Below are 26,548 nucleotides of genomic sequence, written 5' to 3'. Positions count from 1 at the left end.
GCTACTAGGAGGGAAACAGGCTCTGGTGCTGAGCAGGAGGCTGATGTTCTCAGGTTCGGGACTGATCGGGAATTCTTCAGGCAGATTCAGGCAGAGATAATCTTTCAGAGATGCAGGTCAGTACTGAGAGAGTGTTGCTGTTTGTCAGAAAGGACCTCATTGACAGAGCACCATCCCAGTGGAAAACAATGGTTTAAATAATGAGGAATGATTAGTGAGGCACCCATTAATTGTATGAAGGATGGGTTGAGATAATTGGCCTGAGTGTGTTCTGTCTACTCCAGATGGTGTGCAGTCTCTTGTGAGAATTCACCTTCCTAATGACCAGGTAAAGACCAGCCAGCAGGTGATGGCGTTTGTGCCTTCCATTTCCTTACATGGGCCAAAGAAGGGCACAGAGGGATCCTGGTGGTGAAGGACCAGGGCTAAAGTGAAGTGGTGCTTCAGTTCCTCAAAGGCACCCCATGTCTGGGGGGTCCACCTGCTCTTGCTGGGCTTCTTTCTGGTGAGAGCTGTGATAGGGCCCACGACTGTGGTGAAGTTTAGAATAAACCTGTGGTAGAAATTGGGGAAGCCCACAATGCGCTGGACCTGTTTGAGGGTGGTAGGAGTGGACCAGTCCCTTAATGCCGGGGGTCCATCTGCAAGCTGAAGGAGGAGAGGATATATCCTAGGAGCGCCACCTCTATCTGGTGGAACTGACACTTTCCGAGTTTTGCATTTTTCGAGGTCCCATAGAGGTTTGCATAGAGGTCCTCAGACACAGAAGGAGGCAGTGGGAATATATCAGGATATTTTCCAAGTGGACCATTCATAAAGTCCAACAGTTCCATAAATTGGTTTTAATAACATTTTGGAAGACAGCTAGATCTTTTGGTAATCTTAAAGTCAAGGAAGTTCCTCACTACTCCGGGGCCAATAAAGGGGTTGACAGGTTGCTCTCCAGGTCTTCGTGGCTGGGAGTATAAGTCACTGCTGAAAGCACACGCTTCCTGTGCCTGCAGGGCTGTCTCATGGCTGGCCAGGATCTGGAGCTCTTCATCGAGCCCTGTTGGACCTACATGATGCGTCAATCTGAAGCTGACTCCCATGTCTTACAAACAGGCTAGGAATCCAAATGCAGGAGCTCGGTGATCTCCGGAGGCTGGCCGAGATTCCCGGAAGGTGGAGCTCAGAGACTGCCGGAGACAGCCAAACAAGTACAGAGTCGGTGAAAGGAGCCAGCAGCTGTAAGCAAGACTGAACAGGCAGATGTGAGCAGGACTGAAGAGAAGGCGAGTGCAGTCATCTGGACATAATTGGCCTGGGAGACTGTGCTACTAGGAGGGAAACAGGCTGTTGAAGAGAACCTACTGATCTGGTGCTAAGCAGGAGGCTGATGTTCTCAGGTTTGGAACCGATCAGGAATTCTTCAGGCAGAGAGAATCTTTCAGAGATGCAGGTCAGTATTGAGAGAGTGCTGCTGTGTGTCAGAAAGAAGCTCGATGACAGAGCACTGTCCCAGTAGCATAAGGTTTAAATAATGCGGCGTGATTAGTGAAGCACCTGTTAATTGGATAAGGGGGGGCTGAGTTAGGATTAGGGTTAGGGTTAGGGATGAGCACATGCATTTGCCCATGTGTTCCAGCAGTATGCCGTCTCTCGTGGGAATGTGACTGTTTGCCAAGGCACCCAAGGGAATGACACAGCCTAGATCAGGTGGTTCCTAACTCTAGATTTTGGAGTCTTTAAACCAGCAACTTTTCTGTTTTGGTGTAGAACATAGGCAGGCAATGTTATATGACATGTTATATAATGAATGTTAAATGAATGTTATATAATGTGAAGATATTGTATGTGATTGAACCCAGTTTCTATGGTTCAATCATTTCTTGTGTCTCTCTGTTCTTACAGGCTTCCTCTCATTGCTTTGTGATGCACCTTTCAAATGAAAAAGGGTGCTCCCAACTTTCCATGACTTTCAGAAAGAGCTTTGCACTTGCTTTTCATTTCACATGGTCACTTTATTTTTTTGGAGTAGGTAGGTGTGTCAGCATGCACAGTCTGCAAAGGTACAGGTAAAGGTTTATTTCATGCTGAAAGAGAAAGAAAGAGACACAACATTTCAGCTGTGAAGCTTTCTTCAGGTGCCAAGAACACCAAGAACTCCTGAAGAAGGCTCCACAGCCGAAATGTTGTGTCTTTTTCCTTTTTCTTTCAGCATGGAATAAATATTTTCCTGTTACTTTATTTGTTTTAAAGATTTTGCGTGCAGCTGTGTTTAAGTGTTAAAAGCTGTAAATAAAGAAAGAGGCTGGTACCTAATCATGGTGCCCTGCGTGTCTCTGTAATGGGGCAGGGAAGTTTTGAAAGACAGAATGTTAAGGAAGACATATGGAGATAAAATATAGGACTTAAATGGGACAAAAAAGTTGTTAGAAGTGGTTATGGGGAGGTGGGGTAGTGGCTGACTCCATAGAGACCTTCAAAAACTATTAAAATCCAATTTGAAAGGAGAAATAGCTTAAGCCTTTTGGGGGCTGCAGTTCCCCTTTTACATATGTTGTCCGGCAATATTCTCTCTGTTTTTGGTCCTTCATTCAGTTATCAATGAGGATAAATGCATTATTTTGCATGCCCGCACACTTCAGTTTCAGGACTTTATTCATCTTGTGCAGGGGCTAAGCAGACTCTAGAAACGATCCATAATTAACATCCATCGTTTTCTCTTGTGTAACTGGTTCAAAACCATCATAATCAGGAGGTTCAAGTAATATTAAGTCAGGAAATGCTTCAACCCCTGCTATGCTCATGTTAATTTAATTTCCACCTAAGAAAACACCTGTGCTAAATACAATTTTACATATTTCCCTGTCATTTTCAAAATCACCTCATTATTTAAGAGAATTCTCCCTCTTTCTTGGCCATTCTAAAGTCTTTTTCACCTGTGGTTGCAATTCAGTACACTCTGTTTTCTATAATTGGATCTTGCTCCTTTATAGTTGCCTTGTAGAGTGCTTTCTTTCTCCTTATATTTTTTTTCTTAATTGCTCTTAATTTATTTTGAGTCACCACCAGCCTAATAAGTCCAAGTTGATTGTGTTTTGACTGATCATTCATGCAAATTGATTTTGTAATCACAAATACAACATACAACATCATGCTAGAGAACCAACTGAGGTTGGTTATTTGAAAAAAAAAATACAGTGCTTGATTAACCATCACCAATTCGATGTGCACTTTTAAGAACTAGTCTTTGATATTGATCCAAAAATGATTTTCCCGTGATTACAAGCCTGGTATGAGGTGCCTCCAAAGCAGCCAAAAAGCACCTATCTAAACCACGTCAAAATACAGTTTTTTTAGGAATGATTGTGTTGGAAAATATGAGAAAATGTGGAAAAATGTGGTAAAATTCATGAAATGATATCTGATCACTTTGCCAGGTTTATAAGTTTGAGATGTCTGTTTTGAATCACCCTTGAATTTCTACTATTACATTCACATCATAAATCTTTACCTGGTGCGTATTGTATATGCTAAAGCATATAGCATTTAGCATTTTGAATGCTAAATCAATACTCTTGATTGCTTTTTGAATTTAGCATTCGAGGTGATTCTCCTTGTCATATGCCAATTGTGCCATAAGGGTATCATCATTGTTATTCAGCTTCTGATTTGCTTAATGAACACTGTAAATTTACAATACAATTTACCAGTTTATTGTGTTCACTTTTTTATTTTTGTATGCTGCAGTGGTACTGGAAACTCTGCTTGGTTCGTTTGATCACCAGCAGCGATGTTACTGTACATGTTACTTTCTCCTGCCAAATTAAAAACCTTTTGTGTCTGATTACAGTGTTCCTGCTATTTCTTTGACCTGTTGTTTTTCTTCTTCTCTGTTAAACCATTCTGGCAGCAGCAGAGACTTTTTTGTTGCGTCTATGTTACATGTAAACTGGATATACTATGTCCAGGTATCTCTGTGTCCAGGAATTGTGACCATCTGTTCTCTCCGTGTTTCTCTCGTTACTCCTGTCTTGAATACTCTCTTACTCTTTTACCGTCAATCTTCTGAAAACTGTACACCCCCAAATGACAGGACATCCACTAAGGTTCAGAGGACAACATGTTATGATCCCCAGTCGCCAGTAGTCCCTCCACGTTTCTAACCTAGGAGGACGTGCTTGTGGCCTCCTGAGCAAATTGGGTTAGAAAAAACGTTTTGCTTCTTGCACGTAACACCTTACACTGTATTACACCGAATTTCAGTTTTGTACACCTGGTCTCTTGCATCACTTTGTTTACTGTGTGTTTTGTTTGTGCTCCAATGACCTCTCTATTGCATCACTTGTAAAAGTGGATTGGAAGGAGACGTAAGTGTCAAAAAAACAAATTTTCCACCAGAACCTTGTGTAGCAAAAGCCCCTTTTTATATTTGTAACCAAGGCATTTTCCCATAGTGTTTCACATGAAGTCTACTGAATGTTTTAATTAATATATGATTAATATTCAGTATATTCAAACTCCCTGGAGACCTTGTTTGAAGGTAAAATGATTGCTAGAAATTCAAATCTCCAATTGAAAATGGTTCAGTTCTCTCTACCAGCTTCTGATTGGATGGGGTGAAGATGCCCTTCCTTCATGCCCTCTGGAGAGTTTGGCTTGGCTCCCCTACAATACCCATTTCCAAGTGAACAAAGTACAGTGTCTTGAACAAGATTCCTACAGGATACTACAGATTTCAGGCTGCAAGACACTCAACACAGCAAGCTCAGGAGCACCACACAAGAAGACCAAAGACGCTGAATGAAAACACTGACATTGCATTGGTAAGATCACTTGCGTTGTGATTTGTATTGGTATGTATGACATTTATAAACTGAACAATATGACTATAACTGCAGAGCCACTGGAAATCACTTTACCAGTGCCTCTATATGTAGGTTTGATAGGTTTGAAATAGATTAAGCAGCAATGCAGATGTTAGAAGCTTTAGATAACTGCACCTAGCTACTAGCATCTTCTTCATTAATGGGAACAATAGTTTAGAACCAAAAACTAAAATCTAAAGATACTATCTGTAAGGAAACGAAACACAAATTTATTGTAAAATAATGTAAGGGATTGTAAAAATGTATCACATATCTGTGTGTTTTCTGTGAAATCATTTCATGTTGTCTGTGAAATACACGATGTTTAAAGTTGAAGAATTCCTGTTTTATTAAACAGAAAAAGGAATGAAAAGGGCATTACCTATTATTATTTTTACAGAATATAATGTGAGGTGAATTTGTCATTTATTTCCTGGTGCTTGAGTAGTATTAACACTATGTATTTCCTATTAGATATTCTGTTACATTAACATAGGGAGTGTAATTTCTTTATTCATTTAGCAGATTTATGATTTATGTCAGACTCCTTGATTTTTTAGATTGTCATTGTTTGGTACTTAAATATGCTAGTATTATAATGACTTGATTATAACAATTAATTATTTGATATAGCAATTCTCAGCGACCTGAATAACCAAACTTGTTAATATAAATAAATACTGTATACACCTCCCTTTTTTTAAGAGGACTCTCATTCCTCCTCAGCCAGTATAGTCATTGATTGTTTAACAGAATGCAGATCCAGACTCATCAGTCATTACATTATTCTCTAATCTCTCTTCAACTGATTCAGTTGGTTTGTCTGTAAATCCTGTTCCAAGTAGAAGATCAGAGCAGTAGTGAATCTGACTGTACTGCTATTTAAAAAGGATAGCTTTGGTTTTTACTTCTTCCAAGATTTATAGACTCTTCTTTCACCGTGGTTCACTGATAATGTAACATGATAAACTCTTTGCTTTTACAGTGAAACGCATCTTCACAGGCAGGTGAAATTGCACTTCATTTGCAAACCTCTTTGAAACTGCAATTAATTTGCAAACCTCAGGAATGGTTCATGTTGTACATTTTCACTATGTACAGTAGTTCTGTACGTCTCTGGTACTGTGGTTCCTCATGAATTGATGGGAAAAGTACAGTATTCAGTACTTTAATATTTGAGAAAAAGCCTGTTACTTAGAAGGCATTTAAAGGTTAGTAAAGTAAAATGTGGTTTTCTGCCTTATTAATGCCAAAGTAAAAATTTCCACAAATAATGATGATGATCACTGGAGGCTAAACTGTGTAAGTGATGGGTGGACATGTGGGTTAAATGAGTTTAATCCACAGTAAATGATAAGTGTTAACCTTTATAGATCTCTAGTTTTTATACAAAAAATAACTTTGTTGCCTACAAGGTAGTTTTAATCAAAAACCAGAAACCGAGGCTGTAATATAAACAACACACTGGTATACAGGCTACAGTAAGAGCACTACACATCACACACTCATCCTCAAGCTGATCTAAGCAGAAACAGGCGTGTCTTGACACACCAAGGGCATGAAGGCTCCTGCATGGGTTTGGTCTGCAGGGTTCAGTACCACCGTAAGAGTGTTGGCACAAGCAAACAACAGGCAAACACGAGTGCACCCTTTGCACAATTCTTGGAGTCTCGAAAGAAGGCAAGGGTTTTCAGTTTAGGCCACGTGTAGACAGTGAGAAACTCAAAATCGAGAAGGATGTCTACAAAGTTAGAGCAGGACTGAGTAGCCAAGCCCTGAAAACACATCTTGTACTCTATTGAAGAAGTTCAAGTAAGTGGGTGTGTGACAGAAGGCTCCACAGCCAAAATGTTGTGCCTCTCTTTTTTTCCTTTCAGTGTGGAATAAACCTTCACCTGTTCCTGCTGGACTTTATGCTCCGAACGCTACATCAGTAAATAAAGTTTCAGTTCAACCCAATTCTGTTGTGTTCTTGCTGCACTAGGACTAAAAATGTCTCTTCTTCTTTTTGTCTCTTCATTCAGAACCACTTGATCAGCTCCGTCACTGTCTCCAAGAACGGCAATGGATAGTTTTACCAACTCGAGTCTTCTTCTCAACCACAGCACGCCTAACATCACGGTCGTGATGTTTAGTAAATTTCAAGGGTGTGAAGGGCATTTATCTGGCCTCCTGTTCTACTACAGCGTGAAGGTCTTCAATTTTGTGATTGGTCTGCCGGCCAACCTGATGGTGGTGGGGCTCGTCCTGCGGAAGACGAGGGACTCCTCCACCTCTGACATCTTCATCATGAACCTCGCCGTCTTTGATTCATTCTTCTGCCTGATGACTCCGATCGAGCTGGCGAACAGACTGTTCCTGAACGACATGCATGTTTGGTACTTCCAGAGGTTCTCCTACGGGGTAAAAGACAGCTCCCCGCTGTTCCTCACCTGCATCTGCCTGGACCGCTACATGGCCGTGGTGCACCCCATCACCTTCACCAAGATCAAAGACCGCAGTTACAGAGCCGTCTGTGCTGCTGTGGTGTGGGCGTTCATGGTGGCCTATTCCCTCACGAAGTCCATCCTTGGGATCCAGAGTGTAGATCAGGCATTCACGATCTTCATACTGTCTGTCTTTGCAGTGATGCTGTTCTGTAACCTCTCCATCCTGCGGGCTCTGAGACAGTCTGTGCTGGGCAGGGATGAGATGCACCCCATGAAGAAGAAGGCCTTTAAGATGGTTCTGATCATCCTGGGTATCATTGTGTTTAATTACCTCCCCCCAGTCGCCCTCTTTCCCTTCCAGTACCACTTCCCTCCTAACGATTACAAGTGTTACGTTAGTCTGATATTATTCTCCTTTATGGATCTGAGCTGCAGTATAGAGCCCGTGCTCTATCTTTCGAAAATGGAAACGGTACCATTTTTGCCTAAATCGGTCAGTATGGTGTGCTGCTCCACGAAGGCCCATTGTCCGTAATTTCAGACCCGACTGTGATAGAAATACTGAGCTGGGGGAAAGTGTCATGATAAGAGTCTCCTTGCGTGAAGCAAATGAATGCTGTTAGATGAATCTGGTCAGCCAGTGTGGGTTCATATCCGGCCAAGTCTGTGCTGGCTTGGTTATAAATGCTAACACCCTGGTGTTTAAGAAACAATTAAAGAATAACCATGCCTAAATGAAAAATCGATTGCTTAATATCTTTCAAATGCAAGCTGCGCTGTAAATGTTAACTATATCAAAACAGGCATTTACTGAATTATAGCTGGACCCTGTAATAATATTGTCTTCGATGACGTCTTTATGTACTCATTAAGCGGTAGTCTTCCTATTTTAGTTCAGGTGGGGAGCTGCGTCAGAATGCGTAGGCTGCAAAGGAACAAGTAAAGGTTTATTCAATGCTGAAAAGAGAAGAAAAGAAACACAACATTTCAGCTGTGGAGCCTTTTTCACACCCATTGTGTTTCTTTTCTTCTTTTTTCAGCATGGAATAAACATTTACATCTTCCCGTTTTGCCTTGATATCTTAAGATATGCTTAATCAAGGTATTGTAATTGCGAATTTCCAATTATATATTTTGTTTTGCAGACTTTGGCAATGTACTGTATTTTTGTGCACGTCTGTGAATAAATGTATGTTAGTATTGTTGGGTGGTCCAGTCTTGAAGTTTAGAAATTAGAAACTTATTCACACACGTGTTTCAAAAATATTCAAATGACAATAGAAATTGCATGAATGTAATAAAATTATCTTAAAATAAACATCCAATAAGTAGACCTGGTACAACGTTGGTTCTGAGAATTTATTTAATTACGACCTCTTTTTGTGCTGTATGACTGTGCTTTTCCAGCGCTTCCTGAACTGTGTGGTGCAGAAAGGCCTCAGGCAGATTTAGGAGAAATTGCAGTTAAAAGCAATTCAGATCCTTGAGCATTGAGTCCAGTAGCTATTGAAGAGTTAGGGTTGGGTTTCACAGGGGTAATCAATGAAAAAAAAGCATCTTTTTCAACTACTGTATACAAAGTGTTCTAGCCACTATGTATAATTATTCAACAATGAAAATACACTAGACAAAACCTTTCTAGCCCAGAAAAGCACAATGACTGGGTGGTTCACTTCCTCTCTCTCCACTTCTTGCTCTTCAAGCATTTTTTTTGGTCCTCTTTTGCACTTTTTCTAGAGGGGAGTCATGTACTCTCTGCGCTGTCTCCCTGTCTTTCTCTCTCTCCCCTTACACCCTTGCTCTCCAAAACTGTTAGTGCCCATTGTGTCAAATACAGGATGTTGACAAATACTTTCACCAAAGTAAGAATTTGTTTTGATTAAGAATATTTAATTTTGTTGCTGCAAAAGAGAGATAGAGCCCAGGAGTTAATAATAGAGGTTGCATAATACATTTCATATCAGTACAACATTTAGTCTTTATAATAATCAGTCTGACACCGACCTGAGTGCATACAAATCATGAACATGAAAAACACCCACATTGTACTGTATATTAAAGCTTCCTGTGATGAAGTCCCTTCAGAGCCCATTACATGAGAAGATTTGGTTTATCTGGGAATCCAGTGGTGAAGAGGGCTCTCTGTACAGTATGTCTCACTTAGTTAGCTTCTCTTGCTTTTGTTGTCAGTTTTTATAAACACAGTGTTGGTAACAAACTGGTGATATGAAAGTACAACATACTGTGCAGTATCTACCCCAAACGTGACCTGGATGGATTTAATGTTACTGTAACACTTCGGGGTTCACGTGGGCGCCCTCACCTGCTGCTGCATCAAGTTAGCCCCCCACCGTCGGGGAATCGAACCGGGCTTCCGGCGTCACTCAGCCTGTTGAGCTAAAGAGAGATCTCCCTCCAGCCCAGCGTCTGTGGTCCTGCTATTACAGGGAAGGGCAGTGACGTCACCGCTCTGATAAGCCGGCTTTCACACTCAATGGCGGCAGTAAGCATTACATTATAAAGGTTAATGCAAAATACAGTATGAGTCCCCTGTTTTCTTCAAAAAGACGATCTAACCAATTCCTAGACTAAATACGGTAGGTACATTTTAAGGAAGACTCGGAAAACAAACTTCCATCACCTGTAGAACCGCAGTTGAGATGGATTGGTTGGGTGTCTGAAGATGGCGTAATTGACCGTTAGGAACCGCAAACATTGAACTGTGAGTTTGAATACTTTTTTTTAAAACATTTTTTGAAGAAAAAATTTAAACCCAGAAAAAAAGATTAGACCGTGATTTACGTTCGTAACAACATATGTGTTTGGAAATGTGCACTATTTCACCTATTAACGGGACACGAAATACCAGTTTCTTAAAGTGGTTGTAAATTCTCGCTTTACCGGCGTCTGTTCTCTACTGTCAGGTCGATGTTTTTCCGAACCACAGCTGTCAAAATTAAAATTATGTCATTTCAGATTTACGATATGTTACACCTGAACGTTAGTGGGGAAAAATACTGAAAAGAAGGAACGTAAAGATTGCTTTGATTGAAATGTTTGTGTAGAAGCTACCTCAATGTTTTGTACTATTTTTAAAGTTAAACTTAGTGAGAATAGCGTAGCTAAATTATTATTCAGCGTTCAGGTTATGATATTGTGATGCCTGTGGGAAGAATATTCATAGAAAGTAGATAAAATAGATACTTTAAAAGTAACTGTTGCGGACTCGAACTCCGTTACTGTATGAAACGCCAGTGAGCTGAGTGCACAGTATGGCGAGTTCCCATGTATAGTGTAATTTGGCGTTTTATTATTGCATTTTTAAAGTTTTTGAACAATATGAAACCTGTTATCAAACCTGATATTGTGGTAAATTACAGTAAAAACTTAATTTAGTCATTTCAATGTTTTTTTTTACCAAACCTGTTATTTGGGGGGGGGAACCCTGTGAACTGTAAATACGTGTACTGTATGTATTCTAAAATATTTAGAATCTGAAGTATGTTTTTATGAATCAAGGTATTCGAGATAATTGAGGTGGAAGCACGATAGTTTCTCGCTTTCTCCTCTACTCTGCACGTGTAGAAAAATGAAAGTAGTTCAAGGGGAGGTTCAGATTCACAAACAAGTCAGGTTTCATGCACGAATTAAATTTATCGTTCTCTCCCTCTATCTGAATTCAAAACTAATTTACACTACCCCTCCCCAGACTCTGTGAATTGGCCTTATGTAAAATCCTCCCATACGTCACGTAACGATAAATACAATTTTATTTACGCGTAAATCCATTTTCTAACCTCTTTATCCAATTCAGGGTCCTAGGGGAGCCGGAGACTATCCGGGCAAGCAACAGGCGCAGGGCAAGACCCCAGTCCAGCTCCGTTTGTTTATGCGGATCGTTTGGATTTGTATCGATTGTTTGGATTGTTTGAATATTCCTGGGATCAGTCAATTCCCAGGGAACGAATGAGCGGCAATATCTCACGCGACCTCTCTCAGCAATATAACGGAAAGCCTGCAATGAACACACCAAAGCACCTGCGCGCACCTGTAACACCAAAGCAGCCCATTTCCAAGGGGTATAAGCTCAAACAAAGTGTGGGACCTGCTCACATGTTGCAACGTTATATGATAGCACCATGTGTGTGGGTGACACATTCATCACACGGGGTAACTGACCGGGCCTCCTGTGGGCCTGGTCTGGGAGCAGAGCAGTCTGACACTAGCCAGCGTGATGTCGTGCTCTGCTCAGGCGTATTTGGTCATTGGATGCTCGCTCCACTCCGGCAGCTCCGACAGGCGTTTCTCTACGCCCTCCTCAATGGGCCAGCCCCAGGACCTGAAGAAAGGAGCCAGGTTCCTGCCGACCGCCGTGGAGAACGTCTCGGCGTACAGGTTCATCTTGCCTGTGTTGTTATTGGGGATGTTGCTCATGAGGTGGTAGGTCGCAAAGACTTTCTTCAAAGCTTCCCAGCCGAACTCCTCCTGGAGCTGCAAGACAGGGGTAATAAAATAGCATTTCTTTGTGTTAAATTGTTTATTATTATTATTACTATCGACAATCACCAAAACTCCGATCGCAAAATGAGAACAGAACAAAACATATCAAACCCTCTTACCTCCCTACAATGGCAATCCGCTCTCAGAAAGAAGAAAACAAAACACAGTCACAAACCACAACTATATCTAGTGCACATGAAATATGCACATATAATAAACCTATAATAGTGATTTATCTTGGATACATGCTGACTCTCTGTGTTTTAGCACCAAGGATGCAGACTGGAAAGTTCCAAAAATAAAATTCTCAAAAACATAAAAGTCTGCTGACGCCGAGGAAGAGCGATAGAGGTCAGCCAGTATTGTGCTATTGTTTTTTTAGCAGCGATAGTACCAGCTTACCATATACTTTTTTGCAATATGGACAGTTTTTACTTACTTTTACATCATCAAGTAAAAGTGATTAATAGCATTTACTGTATAGAGATCTTTCCAACCCAGAGGATTGCAAAGCACTTCACAAACAGCAGGGGCGCACTATATCCATCACACCCATGACACAGGGCTGCCATTATGCCCATGTAGAACACCTATACACCAATCAGGAGAAGGAAGAAATAATTCAGAAACCTTTCTGTCCCTGCATATGCTTCCTTTACCTGCATGTAGGTCTCCAGAGCAGTGAACACACTCCAGTCATTCAGGCTTCGACCCTTCTCCACAAAATGACGGGTTCTCTCCTCTCGGTTTTGGGGCGTACAGGCCTCGTGGGCTCTGTGCTTCTCCTTGCCCAGCACGGTCTCGTGGATGTAGAGCGACCACAGGTTGCATGTGCACTCGGTGGTGTGTGGAGGGAACTCCCACGCTCCTCTCTGCTGGTTGTGTCCCAGTTCGTGGATGGGTCCCCACAGCCCACTGTTTTTAATGAGGTCCAGGTCAATTAAGTTTTTGGCTGCAGTTGAGTGCATCATAACAGGGTATCCAGCGTGCATCCAACCTAAGAAAAAAAAAATCAGCTTAAATACGTCAGTCAATCCCTCGATTCCCCGATCCCTCGATCAATCCTTTATTGCCTTTACAACAAGTTGCATAGAATTTGTTTTGGCGTACGGAAGCACATTGCTGTCACCAAGGGAAAAATTATTTCTTAATTACGAGATAGCAACGACTACTTCAGTGTATGTACAACCTGTTACATTGTGCACTGAACGCATCTAGAAGCTATGGCACTTTCGGTTTAACGATTGTGTCGATGTCCGGCGCTGCAGAATTTGTATGGATTTACTTTTCGACTGGGGTTTAGTCATAAGGAAATCTTGCAATTTGTAGCAAATATGAACAGAATCAATATAAGCATGAGGATCAGTTTTGTGGGATGTAGAGATCAAAGCCATAATGGTTCCGTTATGAAGTTACACGTGCAAGTCTGCACGTAGCTATGGAGGTATTATATGACAATTGTGCTATCGCATGATCACATAAGAATGTATTATATGACAATTGTGCTATCGCATGATCACATAAGGTACGCGAGAATTACTATCTCGTAATATCCAGCATAAAACTCCAAACGCTCGAGACAAGCATCTTAAATCAGATTCCGCTGACACTCATATGGCAGGGCAGTAAACAGACCGATCATACATCGCGGGCCTTCTGCGGCGATGGGCACGCGCCGGCGAACACTTGCCGTGGGAGATCTGCACGTCGGCCACGAAGCGCTCCTTCCTGGGGAGCCTCTCGGGGATGGCTGCCAGCTCGGCGATGCCCTTCATGATCTGGTTCCACAGGGCCGCCACCTCCTCTGGGTTGTCCAGACAGCGCACCGCCTCGGAGGGCATCGCCAGGATGATGTTGTCAAACTCCAGCTCGGCCCAGGGAGCGGGAGCACCACGAATGGCCCCTAACCAGTCTGAGGTGCTGGTCTCCCCTGGAGAGGAAGGAGCAAGGATCTCTGTGTGGGCACTGCCGCCAGGGAGACGTTCTCCAGTTTGTCACGTTCACGGTACAGTGATGGCCCTGTGGCATCATTCTCCTCAGTTCACCTTGAAAACCACTTTACAGGTCAGCAGTGAAACACAAACTAGTTGATGTACATTAAGGACACACTAAGGGGAAATTGAGAGGGGAAATAAAAATTGAGAACAGGAGAGTCTAGTGTGTCTAGCGTGGGAGTCTGAAACAAGTGACCTAACCACATGGTTATCGAATGATCTTAGCCCATTTTCTTTCAAGTAACCACTGGACCAGATCCTTGTTTTTATTACCTCTTAACCAAAGATGTACTAAGTGAGCTGTCCATAAGCTTTCTCATGTTGTGTTCTGACTTTTGTGTGCTCTTTTCCATAAAGCAGTGCTCAGAGTCTGTTTCAGATACAAGATTAAAGCCCTCTTACTCCAGAAACATACGTCAAACTGATAAGTTCTATCTTGTTGTATTTCCAGAAACAATCCTACCTGTCAAGGATCTTCAGCGATCTGTAACATAATTTGTTAAGGCAGGAGGTACCCATTTATAAGTCATCCTGATGTATATTTTTTCTGCACTAACTGTTGAGATGTTGGCTACACAAGGTCACGATTTCCTGCAGTTGTTGGCTTTGTGAATTAAGTTGAACAAAAAGGCAGTTATCTCATGTTTTATGTGGCTGGTGGTGAAAGTTAGCCTACTCTATTCCAAGTCACATGAGCAAAGTTCATGCTGTTATGGTCCCTAATCCTCCATTGTTTACATTGTTCTTATAAAGGGGGATTTTCCCCATAGCTTGTGACCTTCTAGTCCCCAATCCCAATATATATATTGGGGACCCCCTTTACACAAAACGCAGTTCTCTGTCTGGCTTCTGCTATAATGCACCACCCCTGTCATACCTCCTTTGTAGTATGGTGCTCGGACTGCCTTCTCCACAGTGACTTCTAGGTCGCCCAGACTGACGTTTGCCGGTGCCACGAGATAGATGAGCCCCCCCCACAGGTTCGACACCTCTGTGCTCTCAGAAGCGATGGGGAAGCTCTCGCAGACTGTCGGAGCTCGTTTCAGCTCCTTGCAGTGCCCAATGTAATCCGTCTGGCAGCCAATCTGCACCTGCAATTCACAACATTGAAGGGGGTCCCTCTCAGAGCTCTGTGGGGTGATCCTCCCTTTTGGTCGCCTGGCAGGGAGGAGACCCACAGCCGGACTATTTGTTAACTGCTGGTAGGACCAAATTGTGGCCATTTCTGATAGTAAATTGCCAGGGTATTGACACGACATTGGTTAAAGGGAAGGGACTGATAATTTAATTATTGCTTTGAGATTTAAGACACAGTGAGAGAGAGTTTACCTTCCAGTTCTTTCCAACAATTTCTGGAGGCACAACAATGTTGGTTTTGCTGCCGGGAGAAAGATAAAGTCCTGTGCTTTTCCATTCCACAGCATCTGAAACAGAAAAGGAAACGTACCTTCTGTTCAAGGTTGTCTTAACAACCACTGTATAAAGAGTACATTAACCCAGCAAGAGTGCTAGAGTTACAATTAGCTCCCTAGTGGCATTTGTAAAGAAACTGTTGGACATGAAGTGAATTTTGTTTTCTGCAAATGGGTTACACAAGGTGTACTTATGACGCTGGTTGAACATTTTAGGCAGACATTCGATAATTAAATAAGGTTGTTTTTCTGATGGAGAAATACTGTCAAACAGTATAGAAAAACACTGGTGCCAACAGAATATCAGATAGCATGTTCAACACGGAAAGAAAAGATGATATACCACTATGTTACAAAGCCACTGTAGCTGTCTAAAATGTTCAGTGTGTCAGAAATCGAAGCTTTCTTACTGCCAGTGTTGGCGTTGATCTTAACCTTTACATCCGACACAGTGGGTAGGTCCTCGCGGTCTTTGATAATGAATGGGAGGAGAGAGTCGGGGTCAGGACACACTTTGTAGATCTCGACGCCCAACTTGAGGAGCACTTGGTCCTTGGAGTTCTGAATGGGGCAAGACTGGCAGGCCTGGGGGAGCCCCGTTTTCTTCACCATCTCAGTGAGCAGGCTGACGATGGAGGTGTAGGAGGGACAGTCGAGAGCCTTCATTCTGAGATATCCAGCGCAGTCGTTCCCCAGTTTGGGAAGCCAGGCTTCCTCGTGTGTCTCCAGGGACTTGCCTTCTATCACGTCCTCTGCAAACCGCTGCAGCGACCTTCGGAAATGGTAGGTCTGGGTGAAGATCTCCTCGGCGTTCAGCGCCTTGAAAGTGCCGGCCTGCAGGGTGGAACCCAGGATACCAAGGCCGAACTTGTTGAGGATGCGGTTCCCAGGGTAGTGCATCACAGGGTCTTGGCCCGGGTGGTTCTGGGACCACCACCAGGCATGACCTCCAATGAGCAGCCCCCCTCCCTCTGCCACAAAGTCCTGGATCTCGGCGGCATGGGCATCGCTGTAGGAGGTGCAGACGTAGACACTCAACTTGTCACTGAATTCGGTCTTTTCGCACGGGAGGCCCCCTTGGCTTAACAGCGCATGGGCTCCACCCAAGTTTGGGTGGACTCCCACAAGGCCGTTGCGACCCTCGTCCAGCCAGCGAACGGCATTATGGAGGAACTTCCGCAGCGGCTCGTGGGAGAGGTACGCCTCGTGTGTGGTGGCGATCACCTTGCCCTGGCCGTAGCAGGCCCCGGCCAGGAAGCTCTGGTTGTTGTCGTTCATCCCGATGGGGAAAGCAAGCGGCCCGTGAACCAGGATCTCGGAAGGTAAGGCCGCGCCCCTTATGTCAAATTCGCTCACTCCCTCCAGGAGGAACTCCAGGTCCTCCTTGAAGTCTTTGCCGATACTTCAGGGGCCGCCAGTGTCCACAAGGGGGAACAAGAAGGAAAATGTAGTCAGAATAGAATACAAATTAGATGCTGAGCAGGAAAAAAAAGCTTTTTCTTAAACCTGAAAAACAGTATTGCAAGGAAACAGAAAGGATAATGAAAAGGACGATGATTAAGGATGCTGATTCATTTCCATTGCACCCAGTAGGAACAAATTTAGAACAATATTAACTAAGGGCATTAAGTAAGTTAATATTAACTCTATTAATATTAACTGTTAATATTTAAAATAAATAGTATTAATCATAACAACTGTTACTGTTAATATTAACAAATATTAATTAAGGAGGCAGAGTGCCTTACGTTTTCTAGTCTTGATGAAGAACATCCTAGCAGAGCTACAGCTATGATCCTTGAAGAAGGCTCGACGGCCGAAATGTTGCGTTCTCTTTCTTCTTTTTTTCAGCATGGAATAAACCTATTACTTGTTTCTTTGCGAGCTAGAGCTATGCTCATTCACATACATATTTCTAAACATCAAAATAAAAAAACAGTCACTCCTCCTACACAATGCCCATAAAGCTTTTTTTTTATACATTCTTACAAGTAATTTAGTAGAAACATTGAAATGCATGGAAAAATAGTTCAACTTGTTGTCAGTGTTTTTAAATGGATGTGGAGACCAGCTTGCTTCCACCTCACTAGAGGGCGCTGTGATACCAGGCTGGCAGCTCTCCGGACACTGTTTCTAAGACTATCTGGATCTTCTGCCTTGTCTCTGGGTGCCTTTGGCCTCTGAATGCTGGCAAGTGAGGCTAGCTGTGGTACATATTTTAATTTAAAGTTTAAAATATTTTTAGCTATTTCCAAGTCCCTTTTCTTTGTTTCCTTTGTAGTTTCATTTACCAGCCTGTCACTGTTATAGAAGTTCAAGCAGGTGGCTGGGTCAGCATGCGTAGGCTGCAAAGGAACAAGTAAGGGTTTATTCCATGCTGAAAAGAAAAGAAAGGAAACACAGAGTTTTGGCTGCGGACCCTTCTTCAGGTCTTTTCAGCATGGAATAAACTTTTACTTATTGCTGCTATAGACAACACTGAGCAGGCAGTGGGATGTTGCCCCATGACTCTCACAATGAAACAAAAGGTACCATGTGCAACACATAGTTTGGTAAACTAGACTATATTTCCATCCATCCACTTTCTAACTGCTTCTTCCGATTCAAGTTTGCAGGTCCAGCAGAAAGCTACCAGCACAAGGCAGGGCACACCCTGGACAAGACACCAGTGCATTACAGGGCAGACACACAGATGTACAGTAGACACAGATGCCTAAGGCTAATTTTCCCAGAAGCCAGTTATCCTACCACTATGTCTTTGGACTGTAGGAGGAAGCCCACGGAAACCCAGAGGGAACATACAGACTCCCTGCAGACACCACCCCAGGTCCGGAATTCAACCTAGGGCCCCAGAGCTGTGAGGCAACAATGCTAACCTCTTCGCCACCATGTCACCCGTAAACTAGACTGCTACTCATTTTATTTTGGCATCAACCTGACAGCAGAGGGTCTTCTGGCTGAACAGTAACCCACCTCATTACCTTACGTTATCGGTCAGATTGTGTAGAGGTACTTACGAAACAGCCAGCCAGCTGGAGGGGATCTCCTTGGGTATGGCGACGATGCCAGTCTCCCCCTGGTGTTGTGAAAAGTAGATACCAGCCACACTGCTCACTTTGTTGCCAGGGAAACTCAGGAGAGGGTTCTTGTTTGCGTGGCACTGGGACCAGTGCCAGGCCTCACCAGCAATCAGCAGCCCACCTCCCTCCTTCAGGAAAGCAATGAGCTCGCTCACCTGGTCATCTTTATAGGCGGTGGTAATGTAGACTCCCATCCCGCTCTTGAAAGAGGTGGTCAGCTCCGTCTTGGTGGGCGTGTAGCACAGATTGTCCGCCACAAAGCGGCAGGCCTCTTGGATGCCCACCTTAGCCTCCGGGGTTGGCTTTAGCCAGGCCACAGCGTTCTCCACAAATCCGGGGAGCAGGCTCAGGTAGTCCTCGTGCCCCATGGCTACCAGGCGGCCCGCCCCGTATCGCGAGGCTGCCATCAGGACTTGGCCCCTGTCGTTCATGGCCAGAGGGAAGGCGTCATCGCCCGTCAGCACCAGATGACAGGGAATCGCAGACGACCTGAAATCCAGCTCGTCCAGTCCTTCCATCAGAGCAGCATATGCTTCTACACGGGCCATCCCCTGGGACTTCTGCGGTGACCTGTGCAACAACAGAATCAACGTGGGCTTCAGCTCATCCAGACGGACAGCACCACTCCCATTCCAAATTGTGCTTCCTGAATGAGCTGTGCTGGGGACAATTGTTCTCAGTTTCATCGGTAAATTTCTAGGCTTGATAGAAAATCAGATAATCAGATAGCTTAAAGTAATTTTAATTTGTTAATGATAATCACGTAATGATAATTTGAAAGCAGGCAGTGGTAAGATATTTTAATAATCAAAGAAGCGAGAAGACCATTGAGCAGAGCTTACAATGCAGCTGTGAGGAGCTTACCACTCCTGTGTGTAGTGCTGAACACTGACAGAGGACAATCTTTCTGAGCTTTCCCCCATCCTCCACCGTGCCACTGATTGAGGTTGTGATACTGGGCCAAACTGGCTGGGTAAGCGGGAGCATACTGGAGCTGTCTCAATGGGGTCCAGCACAAAAGTCTGGTGGCTCTGAAATTTCCTTAGTAAGAACTGAGGTTCTGCCAGAAACTGTGACAAAACAGCCCCCACAACCAGCTGCATCTGGCTATGGACAGGGACTTTCCAAGTAATGCTAATACAGATCAAGAAATAAATCGAGATGGACGTCCCCATTTTTCAGCCACGTATATTTTTAAGCGATGAAAAGCAGCCCATCTTGTGCAAATCAAGCCAGTGTTGCTCACTCACCCAGTGCGCTTGTCAGAGCCTCTCATAGTGGGGCTCAGTTATCCATTCAACAGTATATGATAGTCAATCGCATCTCCACAGAAAAGGTAGTGAATACACCTTCGGAATATTATACGGCACAGAAATTGTGCTATTAAAATGTCCATCCTTCAGTTCGGCAGATCATTTAAATTTGGTCACCTAACACCAGTCCTCCTCAGGATCTGTTTAAGTTATGAACAGGTCTTCATCCAGGAGTGCTGTTACTATCATCCAGTTCAGGTTTAAGAGCTATGTACTATACAATTTAAACTACCAAAGCAGCCTGGTGTGTGAAAGTTCCTGAAGTCCAAAGTAGGGGACCTTAAACGCACTTTGAATGGAAACTCAAAGACATAACAGATATCTTACCTGAAACAGCGGGAGGGTGAGGCAGCTGATAGTCTCTGCTTCCAGCTCTTGAATGGTTGTGACTGCAGTTGTCTGCGCTATCCTCACAAGCAGCAGGACTTGTTTTTCCGGGTCGACAGAGGTGGAAGTTGAAGAAATGACTACGTCACACTGGGATGTGGAAAACAATTTCTTTACCGAGCTCACAAAAGCAACAAATACAGGCTTTCAGCCAGCGGAACTGTACAGTACCAGCGGTAGGACTGTACCACCATCAGCAGCAGTTCATGATCAGTTTAATGACTAGCTTACTAGTTATTGTTTTAGCATTGAGCAGAAGCATTAAACAAACCCATTCTAACTGCTTCTATTCAGCAAGTTCTGTTATTCCACGATATGTCCCATGTGCTCCTGGAATTTTCAACCTTCCTTCTGGCAGGGTGGTGGGGCTTCAGACAGGCAGACTGCTCCAGATCTAGTCTCATATTTACCTTAACCCTAATAAGACAATGTCAGTTTTACCTTTTCTAATTCCAGAATCTGAGGTTACCGCTGTAGGCATGTGCTTGCAACAGTGTGCAGCACTAGGTTTGGATTTAATTAGGATTCTTGTTTGCATTGTTGTAAAATTGTTCTCTGAATTTGTGTGCTTGTTGTTCCTATCCTTCAAAGAGTAGCTAGTTGTACTAGTACAAGCTGTACTACTGTACAAGTTGTACTATTTAATCATCGCTGTATTATTTTTGCACTGTTCGCCGTATTACTTTTGCTCTGTTTTTGTCCTGTTTGTATACTGTACTTTTCTCTGTGTGTTTTTGACATTTTTGCACTGGCACCATACTCTTACTGTTATTGTATTTCTGTCTATTGTCTTGTCTGCTGTTCTATATATACAGTATATGCTGCACCTGAGACTCATGAGAAACACATTTCACTATACTATGCACCCTTGTAAGTATAATGACAAATAAAGTTGGATTGCATTTAAACCCATTTAAAATCCCTTTTAAAAGCATTGTGGCTTTTGAAAAATGCTTTGAATCAAGTGATAAAAAATGGGAACAATTAAAAACATTATTTGTTATTCATATTTTTCTGTATAAACTATTCTGCTGCTTTTTCTAAATCACACTCTGGTTTATAAAGTTACTTAACCATTAGCCTTACTTTCTTCTATATATTAAAATATAACAACTTGTGTTAGTACTGTAGGTGTGGTGGTTTCCCTGTTTGTTTGGTATGTTTATTATAGAGCTGATGACAAGGATGTACTGAACACCCTTAGCAAATGTAATAGGCGTGGCAGTTTTAAGTCCCTGTTGACTTTTACAAATCCAGCTGTATCACTTCTGCAAACTGTCTTGTCAAACCCAGTGTTGAATTTTCCTTCTCCATGTGAGACAAAAGTTATGACAATAATAAGCAGCTTGTGTTACCTACATACACTAAATCAAATTTTTAAAACCTGCATTTGGTTGACATTAATAGTACAATGTAACCCTATAATTTGGGCTCCATAAACCTTATGCTGTTTTCTACTTAATTATGATGATGCTAATTCCTTACACTTATACGCGTGTTAGAAGTCCAGCGTAGTGTAGGGAATTAAAGAGCTTACTTGTTGAAGAAGACTGCACAGTTATAATAGAGTAGAGGTACTGTTCATGTCCTTGACTTTATATAAATTCAACTTCCCGTAAAAAGATGTGTGTAACCTGAAGCAGTCTTGTTCTGCATTGTCTTGAGTGTTACAGGTGCATTGTCTGATATAATGTCAGGTATCTGTTTCCAGTAGTACTCCTTTAGTCATGGCTGAAAAGCATTCAGATCAGCTCTAGGAATTTAGATATGTGAACGTCTACGTTAGATGATGTGATGTGATGCTCTTTGCTTGAACTACAGTTTTATTGTACGTACTGCAGTGGGTGTCCCTTTTGTTCTGTAGAAAGTGTCAAGAGGAGAAGTAGAAGCAGGACAGCGGGACTTGGCCTTAATTAACAGGTGCGTGCTCGTTACCGAGAGGGGCTGAGAGAAAGCCAGGTGGTATGGAACATAACCATTGTGGAACTGCAGGGGTGCCTGGGTGTAATGAGTTCTTTTGTATGCAATTGAATGGGGAGTCCATTCATGAGGCCACGCTCGTGAACTGGGCTACTGAACTTCTGCACTTCTCATCCTCTGCAGTGCAGAAAGATACCACAACCAGCTCCTTCGTTCTTTCATAACTAATGAGCAAGGCCAATGTCATAGATAAGATGCTAGTTATATCTGAGGGCTGCAATAGAGGGCTTTCGAAGGGCCAGCAGTTAAGAAGCACTGGGCTGGAAGAACGACACATCACGACATAACCCAGGCTCCTGCGGCTGGGCAGACCTGTTCCTTGTTTCCCTGTGGCCGTGTCAAGGGTTCATTCCCAGGAATGGTCTTGCCTTTGGTGTCTGGGGGTCAGAGGCGAGAGCTCCCATGCGCTCAGGTCCTGTATTTCCCTAAACAGGACTACTGTCGCTCGTGTGGGGACAATGCAAGTTGAGGTTACCCAGAATCTCTTGGACAATATTCTGTTAGCTGGGATCGCTACTTGTTATCCGGAGGGGCTGTGGCGAGAAGTGTGTCATTTGATCTCTGACCACCTCTGACTTTTATCTCACATTTCAGAGAAACCTGAACCCAGAGGAGCCTAAGTGCATAAAGAACCACAGGAAGGGAAAGCACCTGTACAAAAAACTTAGCCTTGGGATAATATACTTTGTTTTTTTTATTCTGATATGCTTTCTTTTTAAATACAAATAAAAAACACTTGTGTTAAGAGGCTATCATGTTGCCGGTCTCGTCGTGTTCCTCTCCCCTGTGTCAGATCACAGTTGCTAGCGGTTCACTGAAACGTAACTGCAACTGTGACCCTCAGGCGATTGCATGTCTGTTTGTATAGATACAATAATTCTCTTTAGAAGAGAGAAGCTGCTCAGTTCGTAGATGGTGAGGTTCATTTCAGCAGGAGCGTGGGAAGAGATTCCCTTTGCAGCCTTACATGAAACATCGATTGTTAGAAATCCTGCACTACCTGTCTTTTGGCTAAAAGCAAAATGTTTTGCAATTAACTGCTGTAGTGGGGATCCATGCCCTTGTGCTGCATACCTCCCATTGTGTTAGTCTGAGAGCAGGGTGGCTAAAGGGTGGAGCAGCACAGGCTGACTCAGCTGCTGTCTTGTTGTCTGCTGTGTGATCTGTACTAGGTTAGTGAGAGGGTTGGCCTTTCCCGCGAGGTCTGTTAGTGTCGTGATTAGACTTTGTTTATTTGGTTTCCAATTTGTGTGCTAAACTGTCATCGCTATAAGTACAAGGCCATTTCTGACACGGCGAAGATGTGAACAGTGTCACGCCATCCTCAACAGACGAGCCACTCCAGCACCCCACTGAGTTAGGGAGGGGTTGTGCAGCCTTGCATGTAATTGCCACACTAAGCTTCATCACAATAATGATGAGAAGGGTGATCATTAGCACCACATGATACAAGAATCACCCAAAAAACACCTTCTTGTCTCTGCGGGCCACAGTACAGTATGGATCTGTATGAAAAGGGCACGTATTATACACATGGGGTACAGTTACTGTGTAATTGTCATTTCAGTGCTTCTGTGTCTGGTAACAGTTTTTTAATTCCATGTTCTTGTTAGTATCTTAAAACAGAAATGAATGAAAAGTAGAACTGAATTGGTAATTAAATCATGAAAAAGTGAAGAGAAGTGAAGTCTTTCAATTTGAGTACATTTTCCCTTCAGAACCATGTTCATCACCTTCCCAGCTGGCCCTCAGCTCATTTCTGCTACTGGAGTATTTATTAATTTACATGGCTGATGCTTTTATCCAACATTAGTAACCATTTATGCATGTGGTCATTTGTATTGTAGATGTCTGAATAGAGTACCTTGCTCAAGGTAATCAGTGACACGTCTTACTAGGTAATGGGAGGTGTTCATTCTGTCATCATCCAATCTAATTGGAGGTGAATCGAATATGTGCAGTATATTCACTGTTTCTCATGAGTTTTGTTCCCAATGAAATCATAGCAAAAAATACATTTAAAAAATATATATGCATTTGGAATTGTCTTGTGCTGTTTATTCTAAGAGACAATGAAATACAGCTCAAGAAACACAATAGCGATATGACTCCGTGAAGGTTCATATTACAAGTATCCTACCTGGTTCAGATTAATAATTCAATAAGCAGTTAAGATGACCTGATGGTGGACTGGCTGTGGACACTGGCTATGTGGGAGAACACACTGTTGTTTTGGGAAAATGAGCTGTCTGGCGGGCTGCATTTCAAATGGAAGGGGGAAGCGTTGCAAAATGTTACCCTGTAAGGCAACACGTTCTTATCAGCACTCAGCATTAATCACATATAATACTAATAATCCTTACACTCATATAGCACTTTTCTGGACACTCCACTCAAAGTGCTTTACAGGTGATGGGGACTCTCCTCCACCACCACCAGTGTGCAGCCCCACCTGGGTGATGTGGCGGCAGCCATATTGCACCAGTAACACTCACCACACACCAGCTCTCAGTGGGAGGAGAACAGAGTGATGGAGCCAGTTCAGAGATGGGGATTATTAGAAGGCCATGACTGGTAAAGGCCAGGGAGACGTTTGGCCAGGTAGTACTACTACTCTTTTTGAGAAACACCCTGGGATTTTTAATGACAACAAAGAGTCAGGACTTCGATTTTACATCTTATCCGTAACAGCGACTTTTTACAGTATAGTGTCCCTGTCACTGTACTGGGGCATCAGGACCCACACAGAGCGCATGGTGAGTGCCTCCTACTGGTCCCACTAACACCTCTTCCAGCAGCAACCTCAGCTTTCCCAGGAGGTCTCCCGTCCAGGTACTGACCAGGCTCACACCTGCTGAGCTCCAGTGAGTTGCAGGGTGACCTGGCTGCTTGTTGTTGAGTAAGGACTGGCCATAAGGAGCTTTTAGCACAGTAAACCACTGTCAGTCATTAATAGGCCTGTTGTTGGTCAGTTAGAGCATTCTCTGTAACTGACCATTTGTTGTGGTCATGTCTTACTGTGGTAATGCAGTGTAACCAGGATGAGGACAAGCTACCACCAGTATTCCAAACCGACAATGAATGGTTTCTGAGTGGACACTGGGAAGACTTTTAATATTCAATAAGTATTTCATATACTGGAAAGCAAATGGCTGCATGTTTCTTCTATGCAATCCCATGAATTACTGTCTTTAATACTACAGAATGTGTACTGCTGCACACCTGTAACTGATTCTAAAACAAAACTGACACTTTTTTCCACATGCCAGATTTTTATTTATTTTGAATTCGTTGAAGCAACAAAACCATTGCTTTCCTTGCTTCTCATACATTTTTAAAGAACAGTCCCTCAGAAGGCAACCTTCTTCATGTTCTTGTGTAATCCGTTGCTTGGTTGGGTTTAATACAGTATTGCAACATACTATCCTCTTATCCCTTTGCGAACAGCATTTTTTAGCGAAAAAGCACAAGCTCCATCACGTTCTTGTCCCTTGATGATATCACTGAGCTCCGCTCCTGTGCATTCCTCTGCACAGAATGCACACAGCCCGCCTTGGAAAAGTTTCCACAGGAACCTAGCTGTGGCTGGCTGTGAAAGTACACCACTGTGCAGAGATCAAGACTGGTTTTCTGGCTAAATCTATACTGACTCACACTGCAAACAGTGTCTGGGAATGAAACCGAGCTTTTGAGAAATTTGCATCTGGGCCAATAAAAATTCAATAAAAAGCAAATTTAAAAACATTATCTTGCCTGGTTTTCACTGTTCTGTCACCAGTTGTCCTTCCAGTCTTATACTGGAAACGTGTCTCTGATCTGGGTCCAGGTATAGTTATTGGCAAAGTAATAGCACTTGGTATTGTATATCATCCAGCTTGCAATATCACTCTGAGGAAGGAGAAGAAGAGACCAGTCTGGATCCACAAGAGAAATCAGATGGCCAGGTACACTCTTTTCACCAGAAGCCAGCAATTATCTGGGGATCGCCTACGAAAAGCAAACGTCGGACTGCTTTTTGTACATTTTAACCTTTTTAGTTTTTTGCCACATTATTGTACTTTTAATTACTGTTGGTGTTTGATGGATGTCTGAGAAATTAAATCATTAAAATGATAACCTACTGTATGTTTATGTTCAAAATCCTTAGTGAAAATGAATGTTTTCTGACTAAGTGTTGCAGCATCTCGAAAGCACTTGCATTGACTTCTTTAGTTATGTTTATAACGACTGTGATGATCCGATGCACCACTTACAGACAGTAATTCCTCTGGTTACTAGTCTGAACCGGGCCTGGGAACTTGGACTGTGTGTGGTGTAATGTCACAGGGGGGCGGTCAGGTAAAAAGTGACGTAACGGACAGGTTTAAGCAATATAAACAATCAGCCAGACTCTTAAAAATAGTACTGTACCTCCGTGACTTTTCCTTGAAAGTTTAGACAACTTTAGATGTCTCCATATCTTAGTCTAAGACGCTATTGTCTGCAACAACTCCAACAACCACATAGTAATCCGCAATCCAATAATCGTTCCCGAATGACAATCTACAGCATTCAAAGCACCAGAATTTCTACCTTTAATTCTCTTCTCACACCACGAGTT

The 26,548-nt window shown here is 42.9% G+C and overlaps 2 protein-coding genes across 2 annotated transcripts; one reads left to right on the top strand and one right to left on the bottom strand.

Moving 5' to 3' along the window:
* Positions 1-6,608: 6,608 nt before the first annotated feature.
* Positions 6,609-8,599, top strand: LOC148672290 (proteinase-activated receptor 3-like). Its single transcript, XM_088627918.1, has one exon. The coding sequence runs from the start codon at positions 6,918-6,920 to the stop codon at positions 7,815-7,817; it is 900 nt and encodes a 299-aa protein (XP_088484044.1). The 5' UTR covers positions 6,609-6,917; the 3' UTR covers positions 7,818-8,599.
* A 552-nt stretch (positions 8,600-9,151) lies between these two features.
* Positions 9,152-26,546, bottom strand: LOC148672289 (TRPM8 channel-associated factor homolog). Its single transcript, XM_088627899.1, has 9 exons — positions 25,702-26,546; positions 19,909-20,058; positions 18,206-18,838; positions 15,599-16,590; positions 15,106-15,200; positions 14,654-14,867; positions 13,473-13,712; positions 12,442-12,779; positions 9,152-11,773 (listed from the first exon to the last, which is right to left on the bottom strand). The coding sequence occupies exons 3-9, from the start codon at positions 18,814-18,816 to the stop codon at positions 11,531-11,533; spliced, it is 2,733 nt and encodes a 910-aa protein (XP_088484025.1). The 5' UTR covers positions 18,817-18,838; positions 19,909-20,058; positions 25,702-26,546; the 3' UTR covers positions 9,152-11,530.
* Between the last annotated feature and the right edge of the window lie 2 nt (positions 26,547-26,548).

Source organism: Lepisosteus platostomus, chromosome 4 (assembly GCF_059453375.1).
Source record: "Lepisosteus platostomus isolate fLepPlt1 chromosome 4, fLepPlt1.hap1, whole genome shotgun sequence".
NCBI classification, from domain to species: Eukaryota; Metazoa; Chordata; class Actinopteri; order Semionotiformes; family Lepisosteidae; genus Lepisosteus; species Lepisosteus platostomus.
The sequence above is the reverse complement of the archived record's forward strand: the minus strand, read 5'-3'. Positions and strand labels throughout refer to the sequence as shown.

Bases quoted from the DNA above. Each gene is read 5' to 3' on its own strand.
- LOC148672290 (XM_088627918.1), top strand. From the start codon at position 6,918: ATGGATAGTTTTACCAACTCGAGTCTTCTTCTCAACCACAGCACGCCT.
- LOC148672289 (XM_088627899.1), bottom strand. From the start codon at position 18,816: ATGGCCCGTGTAGAAGCATATGCTGCTCTGATGGAAGGACTGGACGAG. The intron at 13,713-14,653 runs GTATGACAGGGG...CTTCCTCTCCAG, and splicing joins AGCACCATACTACAAAGGAG to GGGAGACCAGCACCTCAGAC. The intron at 12,780-13,472 runs GCAAGTGTTCGC...TTTTTTTCTTAG, and splicing joins CGACGTGCAGATCTCCCACG to GTTGGATGCACGCTGGATAC.